Source organism: Mesocricetus auratus, unplaced genomic scaffold (genome assembly GCF_017639785.1).
Source record: "Mesocricetus auratus isolate SY011 unplaced genomic scaffold, BCM_Maur_2.0 Super-Scaffold_100013, whole genome shotgun sequence".
NCBI lineage: Eukaryota > Metazoa > Chordata > Mammalia > Rodentia > Cricetidae > Mesocricetus > Mesocricetus auratus.
Genome location: NW_024429196.1, coordinates 38326753 through 38346221, shown reverse-complemented (window position 1 = coordinate 38346221; position 19469 = coordinate 38326753). Strand labels below are relative to the sequence as shown.

General features: G+C 41.3%; 1 protein-coding gene across 7 annotated transcripts in view; it reads left to right on the top strand.

Annotated features, from left to right (window-relative positions):
• Tbce (tubulin folding cofactor E) overlaps window positions 1-19469 on the top strand; it is a 42405-nt gene that overhangs the window by 1377 nt on the left and 21559 nt on the right. For 6 of the 7 annotated variants that reach the window (XR_001196591.3, XR_219745.4, XR_002383073.2 and 3 more), the window contains exons 2-3: window positions 3852-3982; window positions 16244-16328. Coding sequence is in view for 4 of the 7 variants with exons in the window: in XM_013114644.3 (XP_012970098.1) it covers window positions 3883-3982; window positions 16244-16328 (185 nt within the window). In the remaining 3 variants the exon portion in view is untranslated. The remainder of the gene's footprint in view (window positions 1-3851; window positions 3983-16243; window positions 16329-19469) is intronic. The other variant, XM_013114643.3, reaches the window with a different exon arrangement.

The window sequence follows — 19469 nt, the reverse complement described above, 5'->3', positions numbered from 1 at the left end:
AAATCAGTTTCATTTTCAGCGCATCATTGAGAATGTGGTTTTTGTCATTGCTGTTGCTGCATGAAGAGGCTTTTGTTTTGTTTTGTTTATTTGAGACAGGGTTTCTCTGTATTGTTTTTTGGAAGAGAGACTTTTTTATTTGTTCACAGTTGAGTCATAATACAAAAGAATCCATTTCTCTGGAAGTCGGCTTCTCTTGATGTTGAAGGAGAAACCTGCTCCAGCCTTGGTTAATTGCTTTTGGTAAAGGAAACCACAGAAAACAGTTTGGTGCTGGAACTAGTACACTTTCCTCCCGTCCTCTTCATTTTCTTCTTTTTTTCCTCTGTTCTGGGCCTCCTTTATACTAGGCTAGGACTCTACCGCTGAGCTGTACCCTAGCCCTGGTGGAGTCTTGTTGTCTGTACGGTCTTGAGTATTTGATTCTCCTACCTCAGCCTCCAAAGAAGGTGAGATTACAGGCTTGTGGGTCTGGCAGGACTTGGCTTTGTGACTTGCAGATTTATTGGATTTACAATAATTGAGTACTGAGACATTTGTTTGGGCCCTAACCTTAGGAGTCATTCTGACTCAGCATTCTAATGTGTTCATATCAGCAAATCAAAGTAGTCCAGATCTTCAAGCTCCTTCTTACAACATTCACCTTTTAAAAACTGCAGTATCTCTCACAAGATTACTACTCCCTAATTACTAATCACAGTTTTTTTTGTTGTTGTTGTTTCCTAGTCAGTTTGCATTACAGAATCTAGAGCGATTTTTTTTTTTTTTAGGAAAGTAGCATAATCTCTCTCCTTTAAAAAAAATCTACTAAACACCACCTTGCTGTTTCACTCTGCAGACAATTCTTTTAAATGGCCCCCAGAGTTCTAAATGACTTGGCCCTGAATCCTCCCTGATGTATTGCTTTAATAACTACCTGATCCATTATATGGCCTTAAACACATCCTAGCTTCTAAGATACTCAGATTTGCTCTTTACCTGTATGGTCATCTGTCTGGTCATGTGGTTCAATCCCTTACCTGCGTTTTGGAATAGTACTTTGTTAGCCAACTTTTTTCCATCTTTAACAGCAAGCCACTGTGCTTCTTGTCTTTGTGTTCATCGATATATTCGTACCATGCTATCTGGTTTATTGTGTTTCTCACCACAAGGATAGAAGCTTCTAGAGGGCAGGTATATTTCTGCTATGCCCTTAGTTCCTAGAAGTGTCATGCTTTTAGTAGTTGTTGACTCCAAGGTTTTAATTCTTTGCAGGAAGATCAGAAGTTCAGGGTTATCCTCAGCTACAAAATGTGTTCAAGGCCAGCCTGAGCTGTCCTGAAGACCCTATCTCAAGGAAAGGGGGAAAAAAACAATCAGAAAAACTCCAGGCCTGATGATGGTGACAGAGATGTACAGCTTTAGTCCCAGCACTTAGGAGGCAGAGGCAGGCAGATCTGTGTGACTTCCAGGACAGTCTTGTCTACAGAGCAAGTTCCAGGACAGCTAGGGTTACACACAGAGAAACCCTGTCTTGTGGGGAGGGGGTGGATAGGGGACGTGATGGGACTAGATGGGACTCACAAAACTAAACAAAAAGCTAAAACAAGGAAGTCAAAAGGAAAGGAGAACAAGATATGTAAATCCAGAGTAAAGTAAATCTAAGTTATTGGGTGCTTATCTTCTATTATAACTGGATATAAGTAAAATACATGGTTTACCGATCTTGCTTAGTAATAGAGCCCTTGCCTAGCATGCCTCAGGTCCTGGATTTGATCCCCACCATAAACAACAAAATAAACAAAAAACATAGACAGCTAAAAATTTGTGGATATTCTGTGAAGGCAAGAATGTTAGGATACAAGGACTCATTCTCCTGATAGGACTATATATATATTAGAACAACTATTATAAAAGGATATTTGATACTAGCTAGCAAATTTTTAAATGCATATTCCTTTTGGCTCAGCAGTCCCAGACTGATGGCAAGACTCATGAGTTTCTGGCAAGGTAACTCCTTGCTCTCCAGCTCGTGGAATTCTAGGAATGGAATTCTACTGGCATCTTACTCTGTGACTACAACTTTGCTTCAGGGCACAGATTTATGAGCAAGCTATCTGTTAATCTGTTTCCTAAAACATTAAGTAGCTAGGCTAGTTCCTAGTAACTACTCAGTCTCCTCAAATTGTCTAAGCTGTTTTATTTCCCCATGTGTTGGGCTCTATGATGACTTCTTTTGCTTTTCATTGCTGAAGATTCCATTGTAGTACAGGGACTCTTAGTCTTGAAATTGCAATGCCTTAGGGTACCACCATCTACCTAAGGCAAAAACCAAACCAGCCAAGGATACTAATTTTCTGTTTCACTATTTCTCTGTAGCTATTCTCCCAAATGTTGATTCTAAACTTACTAAAATCCACACCCTTCTAGTCACTGTGTTTTTTTTCATTCTATGGGTTGCCTGCACTGCTACAGGTATATCTGAAACATGGCATTTGAAACTCTTAAATATTTCAGTGTTCATTTCCGAAAGATCAAAGTTTGGAAGAAGTCATAGCCAAACTGAGCATGTGCACATGTTTGTAATTCCAACATTTTGGGAACTTGGGTAGGAGGATCAGGAGTTCAGGGCTAGCATATACTATATGGGAGATCTTGTCTTCAAAATAAACTGGGCGTGGTGCCATATGTCTGTAATCCTAGCACTTGAGAGGTGGAGGCAGGAGAATCAGGAGGTCAAGACCCATCCCTAGTGAGTTTGCAGTCAGCCTGGGCAGGGTTACATGAGCCTGTCTTAAAGAAAAAGCAAACAAGGGGATAATATCCTTTATATTTTCACACCTAAAATTTTGACTTACTCATTTTTTGTTATTCTTTTCCCGATAGGGTCTCATTATATCCCAGGTTGGCCTCTGACTGCTAGTCTTAAGGCATGAGCCTCTATGCTAGGCAAGCACATTACCAGTTCAGATCTCCAGGACTAACCCTTCCCTCCCTCCCTCTCTCCCTTCCTTTCTTTAGTGATTTTTCAAGACAGGGTTTCCCTGTATGTAGCTTTGACTGTCCTGGAACTCCCTCTGTAGACAAGGCTGGCCTTGAATTCACAGAAATCCATCCGCCTGCCTTTGCCTCTCAAGTGCTGGGATTAAAGGCATGAGCCACCAAAGCCCAGCCCAACTATTGTTCTTTAATATCATGTGTGCATGTGCATGCATGTGTGCGTGTGTGTGCGTGCGTGTGTGTGTGTGTGTGTGTGTGTGTGTGTGTGTGTGTGTGTGTGTATTCATGTGTGTACCCATGGAGGCTAGAGGTCTATATTCTATCATTCTGACCTTGACTTTTTAAAAATTTTGCTTTGGAGCCTGTCCTGGAACTTGCTCTGTAGACCAGGCTAGCCTTGAATTCACATGAATCCATCTGCCTCTGCTTCCTGAGTACAGGGATTAAAGACGTCAGTCACCACTGCCTGGCTCCAACTTGCCTGTTGAGTCAGGGTTGATCACTAAACATGGAGCTCACCAACTGTCAAAACTGCCTAACCAGTAAGCCCCAAGAATCCTCTTGTCTCCTCTTCCCAGCTTTGGAATTATAAATTCACACTGTGTCACACTTGGCTTTTTCTGGGGATCTAAACACAGGTTTTCATGTGTGTGCTTAGCAACTGTCTTATGTAGTAAGCCATTTCTTCATTCCCCAAGGGGGAAAAAACTTGTAAGGAAACTTTGACTAGGTGTGGTGGCTCACAACTGTTGTCTCATCATTTGAGCAGTTGAGGCAGGAGGACTTGATATAAGTTTAAGCACTTGAGGCCAGCTTAGGCTACAATCTTTGCTTATTAAGCTCTTGTCAATGTTTCATGTTTTCCTCCCTAGATCTTGTATTTTGGATTTCTGCTGTTTTATAATGAGTGACATTTTGCCATTAGATGTCATTGGTAGAAGAGTTGACATTAACGGAGAATTTGCAACAGTGCGCTTTTGTGGTGATGTTCCTCCTGTGACAGGTAAGCTATGACACTATGTGTAAACCTTTGAGTCAAGTCTATATAAACCACAGTAGTGCTTTATCATACTAGTTTTGAACTGGGTGTAGTGGCACACACCTTTAATCCCAGCACTCAGAGTCAGAGTCAGGTGGATCTCTTGAGTTCTAGGCCAGCCTGCTCTCTACATGGCAAATTCCAAGCCAACTGGAATCCAGGTCCTTTGGAAGAGTAGCCAGTGTTCTTGACTGCTAAACCATCTCTCTAGCCCCATGTCTCAAATTCAATATATAAGCTAGATTCGCCTTCAACTTGAGGTGGACTTCCTGTCTCTCCAGTGCTGGGATCACTGATTTAAGCACCACAGGATTCTGGCTTTCTCTATTTTTTTGCTGTCAGAATTCTTTTTTTAAGATAATTTATTTATTTTCATTTTATGTGCCTTGTTGTTTTGCCTGCATGTATGTCTGTGTGAGAATTCTGGATCCCCTGGAACTGAAGTTACAGACAGCTGTGAGCTGCCAAGTGGGTGCTGGGAATTGAACCAGGGTCCTCAGGAAGAGCAGCCAGTACTCTTTGCCACTGAGCCATCTCTCCAGCCCCCACCATCATAATTCTTGATTGATTTTAGAGGTGGGTTTCTTAGTAGTCCAGATTAGTGTTGAGCAAGTTCCAGGACAGGTTCCAAAGCTACAGAGAAACCCTGCCTCAAAAGCTAAATAAATAAATAGCATCCTTGTTGTGGCTCCACCATTTCCTGTTGCCACATTCCTTTTTTGTGAAAATAGAGAAGTGTTAATTATTTAAGATTGTTTTAGCTTTATTTACCTAATGCAAGGTTTTAACATGATGAGCTGAGTATGGTGCCTGAGTTTTATATATATAACATTTTCTAATTGTACTTTTTTGTTTTTTTTTTGTTTTTTTGGAGACAATGTTTATATATCTCTGGCTGGCCTGGAACTCTTTCTGTAGACCATGCTGGCCTCAAACTCCGAGATCCATCTGCCTCTGCTTCCTGAGTGTTATAATTAAAGGCATACTCCACCACTGCCCAGCTGTGGTTTTGTTTGGAGACAAGTTCTCACTGTCTATCCCAGGCTGATCTCATACTCTTGGTGTCTGGCCTCAGATTCTTGAGTGCTGGAATTATAAGGTGCACCATCACACCCAGATAGCATTGTTTGTTGCAGGTGTTGGAAGGTGTTCTTAAAAAGCTTCATTAAGGTACCACACCCTAGAGAGTCAGGATTGACTCAGTGTGCTATGGAGCTAACTCCCTCTCTATGTCATGAACAGCACTCTTCTTTAGCTTTCAGATCATGTTACTGTTTTTCAACTTTATCCTTCTACCAGAACTGATAAAAGTGTCTTAGTGTTTGAGTGTGGCACTTGACATACTCCTGTTATGGAATGCTGTCGTCTTGAACATTCAGCAGCTGAAACCAGTACAGGACTGGGCCTATGGGGACACTGCGGAGTGGGCATTGCCCTAGGTTACACTTCTTCCTGAGAATAGAAGTTTTGCAGTTGCTGAAGTTGATATATCTGGCTTTCAATGGCTCCTGCTCCTGTAAGTCACCCCAGTTAAACTTATTGGTTCCCCAGATAGACTAGGATAGAGTTGTTTCTTTGATCTGTTGTTGGTGCCTATGTGGGGTGAACAGACCTTACAAGAAGGAAGTCGGTGAAATATGTTCTAGAAGATGGCAGAAACAGCTAAAGTAGTGCTTACCCAGCCACGCAGCACACACAAGCTTCTGGGTTCTAAACAGAGAGCTAGAAAGAGAAAGAACTAATTTATCAACCAGACATTTGTTGAAACCTTATGTCACACCAATCATTGTCTTAGGTAGACATGAGATTGTGTTTTCATGAGAGATTCTAAGAATTGTAAGTAAGGGGGCTGGAGAGATGGCTCAGAGGTTAAGAGCGCTGACTGCTCTTCCAAAGGTCCTGAGTTCAATTCCCAGCAATGACATGGTGGCTCGCAGCCATCTATAATGAGATCTGGTGCCCTCTTCTGGCATGCAGACATACATGCAGGCAGAATACTGTATGCATAATAAATAAATTATAAAAAAAATTGTAAGTAAGTAGTGGGAGCATTAAGTGATTTAGGATGCTTATTGTAGCTTACTTGTTACTGGGAGGCAGCCCTGCTTAAAATTTGTAGCAAATTTTATAAAAAGTAATTTGATAATTTCTAATTTTTGTTTTCTATTGAGGGTTAAACCCAGGGCCTTAGACATGCTAAACAGGTGCTCTATCACTGAGCCATGTCCTCCGCTCTTAATATTTTTTAACTTTCTTATTTATTCTTTGTGTCTTTCACATCATGCATCTCAGTCCCATTCATCTCCCCACCCCTTTATATCCACCCTCTGCCCCTGCAACCTCCCTGCTCCCAAAATAAAATTTAAGAGAAAATAAAAAAGAGAGAAAGCTGTGGAAGCTGTATTGAGTCACACAGTATATCCTTTTATCCATAGATCTTTTTTTTAAAGAGTCATTGGTCTTGTTCGAGGCCTCTAGTTTCTGTTACACCATTGATACTGGAACTCCTGGATATTCTGTTGTTACCTTGTGTTGTGGATATCCTGCAGCTTTGGATCTGCAAGACTAGTCCCTTCATGTGCTCTCTCATAGATGGGGTGGATGTTGGGATGAGCCAATTCATAATGCCAGTTCTGGGCCTGGGTAGTTGCAGAGTTGGTCAACCTGCCAGCAGCTCTCCCTGGTCCTCACCACCAGGGTGAGCTCTCCGGCATTGCCCCACTAGTTCATCCTCTGTAGCAATGAGCATTCATGTCATCAGAGCCAGATCTACTGTGTTGCCCAGGTGAGGTGCAGGGGCCATTCTCCTGAGTGCTGCAGCTGGTGAGGGGCAGGGACATCTCTCCTGATTTTATGACTTCAGGGCTAGCTCTCCCAGCTGCCACAGGTGGGGGCATCTCTCCCTCGGCCGCACCACCATATGGCAGATAATAGTTGGGGCCTGATCTTCCAAGCCCATGTTCTCAGGCTTGTTCACCTGCACCTCTGCCAATAGGGTCAGCTCTACTGTGCTGCCCAGGTCAGTTTCATGGCCTACTATCCCGAGTGTTGTCTCCCAAGTTCTGGGATTAAAATCATACTGTGCCGCTACCACCATCGTATGGTTTATTGTAGATCTTTTAAAGACACTCACAGGCTATAGTCTACAAAAGCACAGAGGCACTGGGGCATTCTAGACATGAGACTGCCTAGCATGGTATTGAAACAGCTTCCTTAATAGCTTTGTTTAGGCTAACCTTGAAATAGCAGGGTTCCAGCCATAGAATAGTGAAACTTTGTTTTGACTGTGAGCTGCTGGCTACATTTGGAGGCTCTATGGAGGTGCCCTCTCTGGGGAATGTAGAGATAGTTGAGAATGACTCAGGTCAACAGATTGCTTAGTGGAACTGGGTAGAATCTCTGAGTTTCTTGGTCTTTCATCATATAAGGACAGTTAGGTATCTTTCAAAATAAAGTTAGTTATCTCAGGACTTGGTCTGTGCAAGGGAGCCCAAGAGTGGAAACAGCAGCAAAGCTGGTAATGCTGGCAATATGCATGCTTGCCCTTGGGCGGAATGGCTAAAGGAATGGCACTTGAATGTCTGCTATGTCCAGTGATCAGGCTAGCTCTGTGATGAAATGGGCCCTGTAGTTACAGATAGTGTACTTGAAGTAGCTCCTAGCCTATTGGTAAGGTCACTTACCTGGTGATAAGCTTTGTCAAATTCAATTAAATAGTCCACTTATCAAACAACTTTAACCCCTCAGCCTTACAATATGGCCTGTTGTGTTAGTGTATGAAGTATGGATTCATTTTATACATAGGATTCTTTTTAAAACTAGTTTGTCTGTGTATATACATGCATGTGGGTACCCATGCCCAACTTGGCTGGAGTTGCTTCTCTACTTCAATCATATAAGTCTCAGGGATTCAACACAGGCTTAGTGGCAAGCAAGCATCTTGACCCACGATCTGACCAGCCTTTAGACATGCCTGGTTCCTAGACTTTTTTTAGAGCAGTTTAAAGCCCACAGCAGAACTGAGGGGGAAAGATTGGCATGTGTCCACATACTTCTTAATTTGTATGTGCATAACCTCCTTAAGTGTTACCTTGTTGTGGAATATTAGTTTAAGATATGTTACATTTGTTTGTCCTGTGGAAAATTTGTTTAATGATGCAAAGATGTGTTGCATTCTTTTATGTTGTATTTGTTTAGCTCTGTAAAGCTGTGTTACTTTGCCTGCTTAAACACCTGATTGGTCTAATAAAAGCTGAATGATCAATAGCTGGGTAGGAGAGAGAAATAGGTGGGGCCGGCATGCAGAGAGAATAAATGGGAAGAGAAACCTAGGGAAGAAAAAAGAATGGGAAGAGTGGAAAAAGGAGAGGAGAATGCCAGGGGCCAGCCATGGAGTAGGAAGGAAAACAAGATACATAGAATAAAGGTAAAAAGCCCAGAGGCAAAAGGTAGATGGAATAATTTAAGAAAAGCTGGCTAGAAACAAGCCTAGCTAAGTCTGGGCATTCACAAATAAGATTAAGTCTCTGTGTATTTATTTGGGATCTGGGTTGTGGGTCCCCAAAGAGCAAAAAGTAAAACCAACTACATTACTTCCTTCATTGCAGTGGTATTTGAGTGCTAATAATCAGTGTTTACAAATGGCATCACTCTCATGCTTGGTTTACCTTGGAGTCTGTGCTTGATACTATTGTCTGCTTTTTCAGTGTGCATTTAAGTTTCCCCTATGTCTTTGGCTCTTTTTTTGTTTTGTTTTGTTTTGTTTTTTTAAGAAAGGCTCTCTTGTAGCCCAGGCCAGCCTTGAATTCCTAATCTGAATGCTGGAGTTACTAGCATGGACTACAACACCCAGTATAAGCTGTGCTGGGCATTGAACCCAGGGCTTCATGCATGCTGGGCAAGCAAGCACTCTACCAACTAAACTACACTCCCCACTCCTCATCTATTTTTGTTTTCTTGTTTGTTTGTTTGTTTGTTTTATTACTTGAACAGTATGAAGTATTTAATTGTGCTTATAGTTTCAGATTAGTGTCCATGATGGCAGAATAAAGGCTTAGTGGTAGGAACAGCTGAGAGCTCACATCTTGGTTCTAAAGCAGGAGGCAGAAAGAGAGAGCATATGATGAAAATGGCTTGTCTTTTGAAACCTCAGAGCCCACCCCCAGAGACCCACCTTCTAATCCTTCTCAAACAATTTCAACAATAGGGACCAAGTATTCAAACATACAAGCCTGTGGGGGCCATTCTCATTCATACCCTCATTTTATCTCCTGCCCCACCGAGGCTTGTGGCAATAAAATAATGCAAAATGCATTTACTTCTATTTCAGAAGTCACCTTCATCTTTATTGTCTCGATGTTTAAAAGTCTAAAATCTTATTCGGAGACTCAAGGCAGTCTCTTAACTGTAGCCTCCTGTAAATCCAAAAGCAAATAACATACTTCTAACATACAGTGGCACAGAATATATATTACCAAATATGACTCTATCCCAAACTGGAGGACACTCTAAATATGGTAGCTCCAAGTCTTTTGTCAAAAGACTTAATGGCTTTGCCCTTCCAGCTTTGCTACCTATAACAAAGTACAGGTTCTATTCTCTGTCTGCAGCTTTCCCTGGTAGATATCCTGTAGCTCTGGCATCTCCAATGTCTTGGGGTCTGCAACACAAATCCAGGCTTTACTTTCCCAGTGGTGAAAGCTCATGGTGGCCGCTTAGGGCTTCCATGAAGGACCTCTCCTGCCACATGCCTGGCTTTAGTGACTCTCCTTAACTGTAGAAAAAGATTCCACAACCCTTCTACTCCAATATTGCCTGTCACCAAAGAAATTAGTCTGTGACTTTTAAATTTAGCCACAGGCATGTGAAGGCCCAGGGTGTAGGGATTTAACAATCGCTCTTCCATAGTCATCAAGGTGCTCATTCAGAGTGCTCCACTACGGCTAGTCCTATTAGCTAGCTTGTTTGCTTTCCACCTTCAAGTCTGGAATTATAGTTAGCAATCCATGCCCACTTGGCTGTTTTAACTACTGAGTTACCCAGGCTTTTCAAAATATTTTTCTAATTTGTTTTGTGATTTCTTTTTTTACTTAAAGTAATTTAAAATAACATTGCTTATTTTTTTTGTTGTGTTTTTTGTTTTGTTTTGTTTTGAGACAGGGTTTCTCTGTATAGCTTTGGAGTCTGTCTTGGAACTTGCTTTGTAGACCAGACTGGCCTTGAACTCCCAGAGATACATCTGCCTCTGGCCCCCCACCCCCCTACATTGTTGGGATTAAAGGTGTGTGCCGCCACCACCTGGTGAGAATTTTGGGGGGAGGGTTTGAGAAAGGTTTCTCTGTGTCTTTGGAGATTGCCTTGGAACTAGCTCTTGTAGACCAGGCTGGTCTCGAACTCACAGAGATCCTCCTGCCTCCCTCTCTCTGTTAGGATTGAAGGAGTGCACCGCCCAGCTGAGAATTTTTTTAAAAGATTTTTATTTTGCCTGCATTTATGTATGTGTATCTCACATGCACACTGCCTTCAGAGACCAGAAAAGGGGGCCAGATCCCCTGTAACTGAAGTTGTAGACAGTTGTGAGCTGCCATGTAGGTTTTGAGTACTGAACCTGAGTCTTTTGCAAGAGCAGCCTGTGCTTTTAACTACTGAGCCATCTCTTTGGCCTGTTTTATTTTCTTTTTTTGAAACAGGGTTTAGCTATGTAGTTCAGGCTGGCCTTGAACTTGAAGTGATCCTCTTGCCTGTGCTAGATTACAGGCCCGCAACACCACACCTAGCCTTTTGAAGATTTTCTAATTAACATTTTTTTAATTTTTATTTTAAAATTTAAATTAGAAACAAGGTTGCTTCACATGTCAATTCCAGGTCCCTCTCCCTTTCCCTCCCCTCCTCCCACGCCCTCCCACCAACCCCCCCCAATATCCCCTCATTTCCCCAGTGAGGGTGAGGCCCTCCATGGGGGTATCCATAGTCTGTCATTTCATCCAGGGCAGGGCCTAGATCCTCCCCTGAGAGTCCAGGGTGAGAGTGCATCTCTCAATGTTGGATGGGAGTCCAAAGTCCATTTGTATACCCGGGATAAATACTGATCTACTACCCAAGGCCCAATAGATTACCTAGGCCTCCTAACTGACACCCACATTCAGGGGGTCCTGTTCCGTCCCATGCTGGATTGCCAGGCATCAGTCTGGGATTCAAGAGCTAATCCTTGTCAGGTCAGCTGTTTCTGGGGGTTAAACCAGCCCAGTCTTAACCCTTTTGCTCATCAGTCCTCCCTCTCTGTTACTGGATTCCTTGAGTTCAGCTCAGTGTTTAGCTGTGGGAGTCTGCCTCTGTTTCCATCAGCCAATGAATGAAGTTTCTGTTTCCCAGAGTCTCTGGCCATGGGATTGTAGGCTGGCACTCCTCAGATCTGTGTCTAAAGTCCATATATGAGAGAGTACATGTCATGTTTCTCTTTTTGTGACTGGGTTACCTCGCTCAGGATGGTTTCTTCTAGTGCCATCCATTTGCCTGCAAATTTCAGGATTCCATTGTTTTTTTCTGCTGAAGAGTACTCCATTGTGTAAATGTACCACATTTTCTCTATCCACTCTTGGGTTGAGGGACATCTAGGTTGCTTCCAAGTTCTGGCTATTACAAACAATGCTGCTATGAACATAGTGGAACAGATGTCCTTGTTGTATGAATGTGAATCTTTTGGATCCTTTGGTGTTTTGGAGACTTGCTTCTTGAGCTCTTTGTAAATTTTGGAGATCAGCCCTCTGTCAGATGTGGGGTTAGTGAATATCTTTTCCCATTCCGTGGGCTGCCTTTTTGTCTTGCTGACTGTGTCCTTTGCCTTACAGAAGCTTCTCAGTTTCAGGAGGTCCCATTTATTAATTGTTGATCTCAGTGTTTGTGCTACTAGTGTTATGTTCAGGAAACTGTCTCCTGTACCAATTCGTTTAAGGGTCCTACCCACTTACTCTTCTAAGTGTTTCAATGTGGCTGGATTTATGTTGAGTCTTTGATCCATTTGGATTTAAGTTTTGTGCATGGCAATAGACATGGATCTATCCGCATTCTTCTACATGCCAGCATCCAGTTATGCCAGCACCATTTGTTGAAGATGCTTTCTTTTTTCCATTGTATATTTTTTAGCTTCTTTGTCGAAGATCAGATGCTCATACATGAGTGGGTTAATATCAGGGTGTTCAATTAGATTCCATTGGTCTATTTTTGTGCCAATACCAAGCTGTTTTCAGGACTACAGCTCTATAATAGAGCTTGAAGTCAGGGATGGCCATGCCTCCAGATGTTGCTTTGTTGAGTAAGATTGTTTTGGCTATCCTGGGTCTTTTGTTTTTCCATACAAAATTGATTATTGTTCTTTCAAGGTCTGTGAAGACTTGTGCTGGTATTTTAATGGGGATTGCATTGAATCTGTAGATTGATTTTGGCAGGATTGCCATTTTTACTACATTGATCCTACCTATCCAAGAGCATGGGAGATCTTTCCATTTTTGAGGCTTCTTTAATTTCTTTCTTTAAGGACTCGAAGTTCTTGTGATACAGGTCTTTCACCTGTTTGGTTAGCATTACCCCAAGGTATTTTATGTTGTTTGTGGCAATTGTAAAGGGTGATGTTTCTCTGATTTCTTTCTCAGCCCTTTTATCGTCTGTGTATAGTAGGGCTACTGATTTTCTTGAGTTCATCTTGTAGCCTGCCACTTTGCTGAAGGTGTTAATCAGCTGTAAGAGTTCCCTGGTAGAGTTCTTTGGGTCACTTATGTAAACTATCATATCATCTGCAAATAGTGAAAGTTTGACCTCTTCCTATCCAGTTTGTATCCCCTTGATCTCCTTTGTTGTCATATTGCTCTAGCTAGAACTTCAAGTACAATATTGAAAAGGTATGGAGAGAGCGGACAGCCTTGTCTTGTTCCTGATTTTAGTGGAATCGCATTGAGTTTCTGTCCATTTAGTTTGATGTTGGCTGTTGGTTTGCTGTATATAGCTTTTATTATGTTTATGTATATTCCTGTTATCCCACACCTCTCCAAGACCTTTATCATGGAGGGGTGTTGGATTTTGTCAAAGGCTTTTTCTGCATCTAGTGAAATGATCATGTGATTTTTGTTTTTCAGCTTGCTTATATGGTGGATTACATTGATGGATTTTTGTATGTTGAACCACCCCTGTATCCCTGTGATGAAACCTACTTGATCTTGGTGAATGATTGTTTTGATGTGTTCTTGGATCCAATTTGCCAGTATTTTATTGAGTATTTGTGCATCAATGGTCATGAGGGATATTGGTCTGAAGTTCTCTTTCTTAGTTGTGTCTTTGTGTGGCTTCGGTATCAAGGTTATTGAAGCCTCGTAGAAAGAATTTGGCAAAGACCCTTCTGCTTCTATTGTGTGGAATACTTTGAGAAGAATTGGTATAAGCTGTTCTTTGAATTTCTGGTAGAATTCTGCACTGAGGCCATCTGGACCTGAGCTGTTTTTGGTTGGGAGACTTTTGATGACTGCTTCTATTTCCATAGGGGTTGTAGGTCTATTTAAATTGCTTATCTGTTCTTGATTTATTTTTGGCAAGTGATAGCTTTCCAGAAAACTGTCCATTTCCTTTAAATTTTCGAATTTTGTGGAGTACAGGTTTTCAAAGTATGCCCTGATGATTCTCTGGATTTCCTCACTGTCTGTTATGTCCTCCTTTTCATTTATGATTTTGTTAATTTGCATGTTCACACTGTGCTGTTTGGTAAGTTTGGACAAAGGTTTTTGTCTATCTTGTTGATTTTTCTCAAAGAACCAACTCTTCATTGCATTGATTCTTTGTATTGCTTTCCTAGTTTCTACTTTATTGATTTCAGCCCTCAGTTTGATTATTTCCTGGCATCTACTCCTCCTGGGGGAGTTTGCTTCTTTGTGTTCTAGAGCTTTAACCATTCTCCAGTTTCTTCATGTGGGCACTTAGTGCTATGAACTTCCCTCATAGCACTGCTTTCAAAGTGTCCCATAGGTTTGGGTATGTTGTGTCTTCAGTCTCATTGAATTCTAGGAAGTCTTTAATTTCTTTTTTTATTTCTTCTTTGACCCAGGAATAGTGCAGTTGTGCATTATTCGATTTCCATGAGTTTGTAGGGTTTCTGCAGTTTGTGTTGTTGTTGAATTCTGATTTTAACACATGGTGGTCAAATAAGATGCATGGAGTTATTCCAATTTTTTTGTACCTGCTGAGGTTTGATATGTTGCCAAGTATGTGGTTGATTTTTGAGAAGGTTCCATGTCGTGGTGAGAAGGTATATTCTTTTTTATGTGGATGGAATGTTCTATAGATGTTTGTTAATCCCTATTGGGTCACAACTTCTATTAGACCCTTTGCTTCTTTGTTAAGTTTCTGTCTGGTATTCCTGTCTAGTGGTGAGAGTGGGGTGTTGAAGTCTCCCACTGTAAGTGTGTGGAACTTTATATGTGATTTGAGTTTTAGTAATGTTTCTTTTACGAACATGGATTCCTTTGTATTTGGGGCATCGATGTTCAGAATTGAAATTTCATCTTGGTGGATTTTCTCCTGTGATGAGTATGTAATGCCCTCCTTCATCTCTTTTGATTGATTTTATTTTAAAGTCTAATTTGTTAGATATTAGTATTGCTACCCCTGCTTGTTTCTTGGGTCCATTTGATTGGAAAATCTTTTCCCAGCCTTTAACGCTCAGGTAATGTCTGTGAGGGTGAGGTGTGTTTCTTGTATGCAGCAGAAGGATGGGTTCTGTCTTTGAATCCATTCTATTAGCCTGTGTCTTTTTATTGGTGAGTTAAGGCCATTAATATTGAGGGATATTAATGACCATTGATTGCTCATTCTTCTTTGATTTGGAATGGCTGTTGTTGGTGGAATTATGTGTGGAATTCTACCCCTTTTTTCTTTTAGCTGTTGGTAAAGTGGGATTATCTAATTCCTATGTTTTTCTGGTTGTAGTTAACTTCCTTGGGTTGGAGTTTTCCTTCCAGAACTTTCTGTAGGGCTGGGTTAGTGGATATGTATTGCTTGAATCTAGTTTTGTCATAGAATATCTTGTTTTCTCCATCTATAGTGATTTAGAGCTTTGCTGGGTATAGTAGTCTGGGCTGGCATCCATGGTCTCTTAGTGGTTGTAGAATATCTATCCAGGACCTTCTGGCTTTCAGAGTTTCCATGGAGAAGTCAGGTGTAATTCTGATAAGTTTGCCTTTATATGTTACTTGGCCTTTTTCCTTAGCTGCTCTTAATATTCTTTCTTTATTCTGTATATTTGGGGTCTTGATTATTATGTGGTGAGGGGACTTTTTGTGGTTCATAATACCTTGTTTTTTGTTTCTGTTTTAAGATTATGCGTATGGGTGTTTTGCCTGCATATATGTCTGTGTATAGGTTCCAGATCCTGGAACTGGAGTTATAGACAGTATTGAGCTGGCATGTGGACGCTGGGAATTGAACCTAGGTCCTCTATACGGGCAGACAGTGCTCTTAACTGCTGAGCCATGTCTTCAGCCCCATTTTTAAGTCCTGAGACCCATACAAAAGACCTAGAAGAACTTGAAAACTTGAATCCATTTCTTGTCGTGAACACATTGGCTGCTCTACTGCCATTTGTCATAGTCTTACCTGGGTGTCTGAGCCTCTTGCCTCTCTGCAGGTTTCTATTTGAGACAATCTTTTTTCTTTGAAGGCTTTCTCTTGGGTGTTTTTGAACTAAATTTATATGTATTTTAACTTCAATTTCTCCTTCATCTGGAGTTTTTGTTATGGTGGTAGTTACAGGTATTTAGGGCAGAATTTGCCGTTGTAATTGTGTATAGCTTGTAGTTATGAATTATGTTGTGGCATGCTTTAGCACTTTATGAAGTCAGCTCAACAGAGAGAGAGATCCCTGTATCACCTCTGTGCAGGGTAGGCTATATTTAGTCCTCTGTGGTGGTTTTCTTCGCTTGGTACCATGTCTTCAAGATTCATCTATGCTTAGTATAACCAGTAAGGTTTAGCTGTTCTTATTTTCTGCTGTTGGGGTTTTTGTTGACTTTTTGGCCCACACATGCTATTATTGCATTGTTCAAGTGAAGTTCCAATAGATTCCGGAGACAGTCCCTTCTCCACCTGTGTGTGATGCAGCTTCCATTACAAATTGTATTTGCTTGCAGGAGAATAGAGCGCCCCTCTCATCTTTTATCACTTTTTTTTTTCTTTTTGTTTTGCTAGGACTCTGGCTAGGAATTGAGTGGGACAATCCCGAGAGAGGAAAGCATGATGGCAGCTATGAAGGTACTATGTATTTTAAATGCAGGTAAATATTTCTTATGAATTGGCAAGGTCATAACTAATCATTGAATAATAGGGCTGGAGAAGTAGAAGCATTGTTGGATCTGGACTAGTTTGAAAAGGAACTTCAGCAAGGTAATGCATGTTTTTAATCCCAGCACTCAGGAGGCAGACAGAGGAAGGTGGATACAATCATGTGTGTACAGGTATATGCCCCTGCCTAGAGGCAAGAAGAGGAGTGTTGTCTTTTGCTTCCTGCCCAATTTTCTTTTCTTTTTTTTTTTTTTTTTTTTGTTTGTTTGTTTGGGTTTTTCAAGACAGAATTTTTCTGTGTAGCATCAGAGCCTATCCTGGAACTCATCTGTAGATGTAGACCAGGCTGGCCTTGAACTCACAGAGATCTGCCTGCCTCTGCCTCCCAAATGCTGGGACTAAAGGAGTGTGTCACTACCTCCCAGCCCTGCTGAATTTTCTTGAGATAGTGTCTCTCATTGAACCTAGAGCTCACTATTTTGTCTAGTTGGCTGGCAGGTGAACAATGAACCTCTAGCTCTGCCACACACCCCTACCATACTATTGGGATTATAGGTTTATGTGGCTAGCTGTGCATGGTGCTGGGGATACGAACTCTAATGTTTTCACAGCAGTACTCTTACCCACTAGCCCTCTCCCACCCCTTTTTGTTTTAGTCATGTTCTACAGGCTGGCCTCTAACCTGCTGCACAGCAAAGGCTGCTTCTGAACTTGAGGTCCTCCTGCCTCTCCTCTCAAGTTCTGGGATTATAGGTGCACACCATCATCCCTTGGCCAGCCCTTGGTTTCTTCTTTCTTTTTTTGAACTGGAACTCTTTATGTAGAACAGGCTGGCCTTGAACTTACAGCTGTGAAGTTTTCTGGGGTTCTGAGCATTAGGGACCAGTGAGGATACTTAAAGAGCTGCTCCATCTTCCCCATGGGTTCAGAATTTGTGTTTCACTGCAGCATCTTTACATTAATTTAGAATATTAGTGATTTCTGTCAAAATCACTGTTAAACTCAGTGTTATCTTCTTGAGATTTGTTACTGATGAGCGTCCATTTGGCTAGCATTTTTCATCATTTACTAGCCTGTTTGGTTTCCTAAGAAGCCTGATGGCTATGTTTCAAGATTGAGATCTTTGATCTAAAACAGGTACAGGCTCCACTTTGCATCCCCCTGACACAATTCCACACTCTCTATCTGCCTGCAACCAAAAGTTATAAATATCTCCGTTTGACTGACTCATTACCATTGCGATAAGAAGTGTGAATTTAGGGTAAAGGCATGTCATCCCGAAACTACAGAGGCAAAGGTGGAGGCGGAGGCAGGATGATCATGAGTTCAAGGCAGTTGGGGCTGAGTAGCAAAACAGTCTCAGAAAAAAGTCATAAATTATTTTTATCCTAAATGTTTGTGTGTGCTCATGAGCACAGAGGCTAGAGGTCAGCATCTGGTGCCTCCCTCTATTGCCTTCCACCTTGTATTTTGAGGCATGATCACTGAAATTAGAGTTCATTAACTGGCTGGATTAGCAGGCTTGTAGGCCCCATGTATCTTCCTATTTCTGTATTGTCTCACTATATAGCCTTGGCTAGCCTGGAACTTGCTATATAGATTAGATGACCTTTAACTTGAACTCACAGAGACATACCTGTCTCTGTTTCCTGAGTGCTGGGATAGAAGAAATATGTCACCACATCTGGCAAAATGTACTGTTTCTTAAATGCTAGCTTAGTTTTTAAAAAGTTTTATTTTTTATTTTTATTATTATTATTATTATTATTTTTGGTTTTTTTCGAGACAGGGTTTCTCTGTATTGTTTTGGAGGCTGTCCTCGAACTCGCTCTGTAGACCAGGATGGCCTCGAACTCACAGAGATCCGCCTGCCTCTGCCTCCCGAGTGCTGGGATTAAAGGCGTGTGCCACCAACGCCCGGCTTAAAAGTTTTATTTTTTAAAATTCTTTTTTTTTTATTTTATGTGCCTTGGTATTTTGCCTGCATGTATATCTGTGTAAGGGTGTTGGAATCTCTGGAACTGGAGTTACAAACAGTTGTGAGCGCCATGTGGGTGCTGGAAATTGAACTCTGGTCATCTGTAAGAGCAGCCAATACTTTTAATTGCTGAGACATCTCCAGCTTGCAGTTTTGGGGTTTTTGTTTTTGTGTGTGTGTGTGTTTGTTATTTGTTTTTTAGTTTAGATTGAAGTATTTGAAAAAAATTTCATACTTTTTTTTATGGTTTTTCAAGACAGGGTTTCTCATTGTAACAGTCCTGGCTGTCCTGGAGCTCACTTTGTAGACCAGGCTGGCCTCAAACTCATTTAGATCCACCTGCCTCTGTTTCCCTAGAGCTGGGATTATAGGCATGTGCCACCACCGCCCAGCAAAAATTCATATTTCTAATTCCAATACTTTACTGTAAACATTAGCAATTTAATTTAAATTTTTTTAGTTCAAAAATGATTGTGTATGCACAAGGTAGATGTGTGGCTTCTGTACCTCTGTGCATGTGTGGAAACTGGAGGACAACTTTATGGATTCAGTCTTTCTTCCAGCTTTACATGTTTCCTGGCATTGAACTGAAGTTACCAGGTTTGCATGAGAAGCACTTTACTGACACACTGAACCATTTCTCTCTCTGTGTGTCTCTGTCTCTGTCTCCCCTCCCCACCCCCACTGTCTCTCTCACCTATCTCTCTGTCTCTCATCCTCATCTCCCTGCCTCCAGCATTTAAAAAAAATCTTTTCAACATTTATTTATGAAAAGAAATTTTTTCTTAGCTTTTTCTAAAACCAAATTTTCATTTAGCCTTAGATCTACAGCTTTATGCAGTTTATGTTAGGCCAATTTTTAATTTCTACCTCCCCTACTCTGAATCCTTTTGGGAGGCATAACATACTTTTAAAAAGTAGTAAGCAGGAGGCTGGAGAAATGGCATAGTAGTTAATAGCACATGCTGCTCTTTAGGTTCAGTTCCCCATACCCATATCATGACTCACAACCATCTGTAACTCCAGTTCTGGGAATTCTGGTGCCCTCTTCTGGCTTCACTTACCACTGCACACATATGGTGCACATACAAACATGCAGGCAAAACACTCATATACATAAAAAAAACATTAATTAAAAGTAGTAAATAGGTAAGT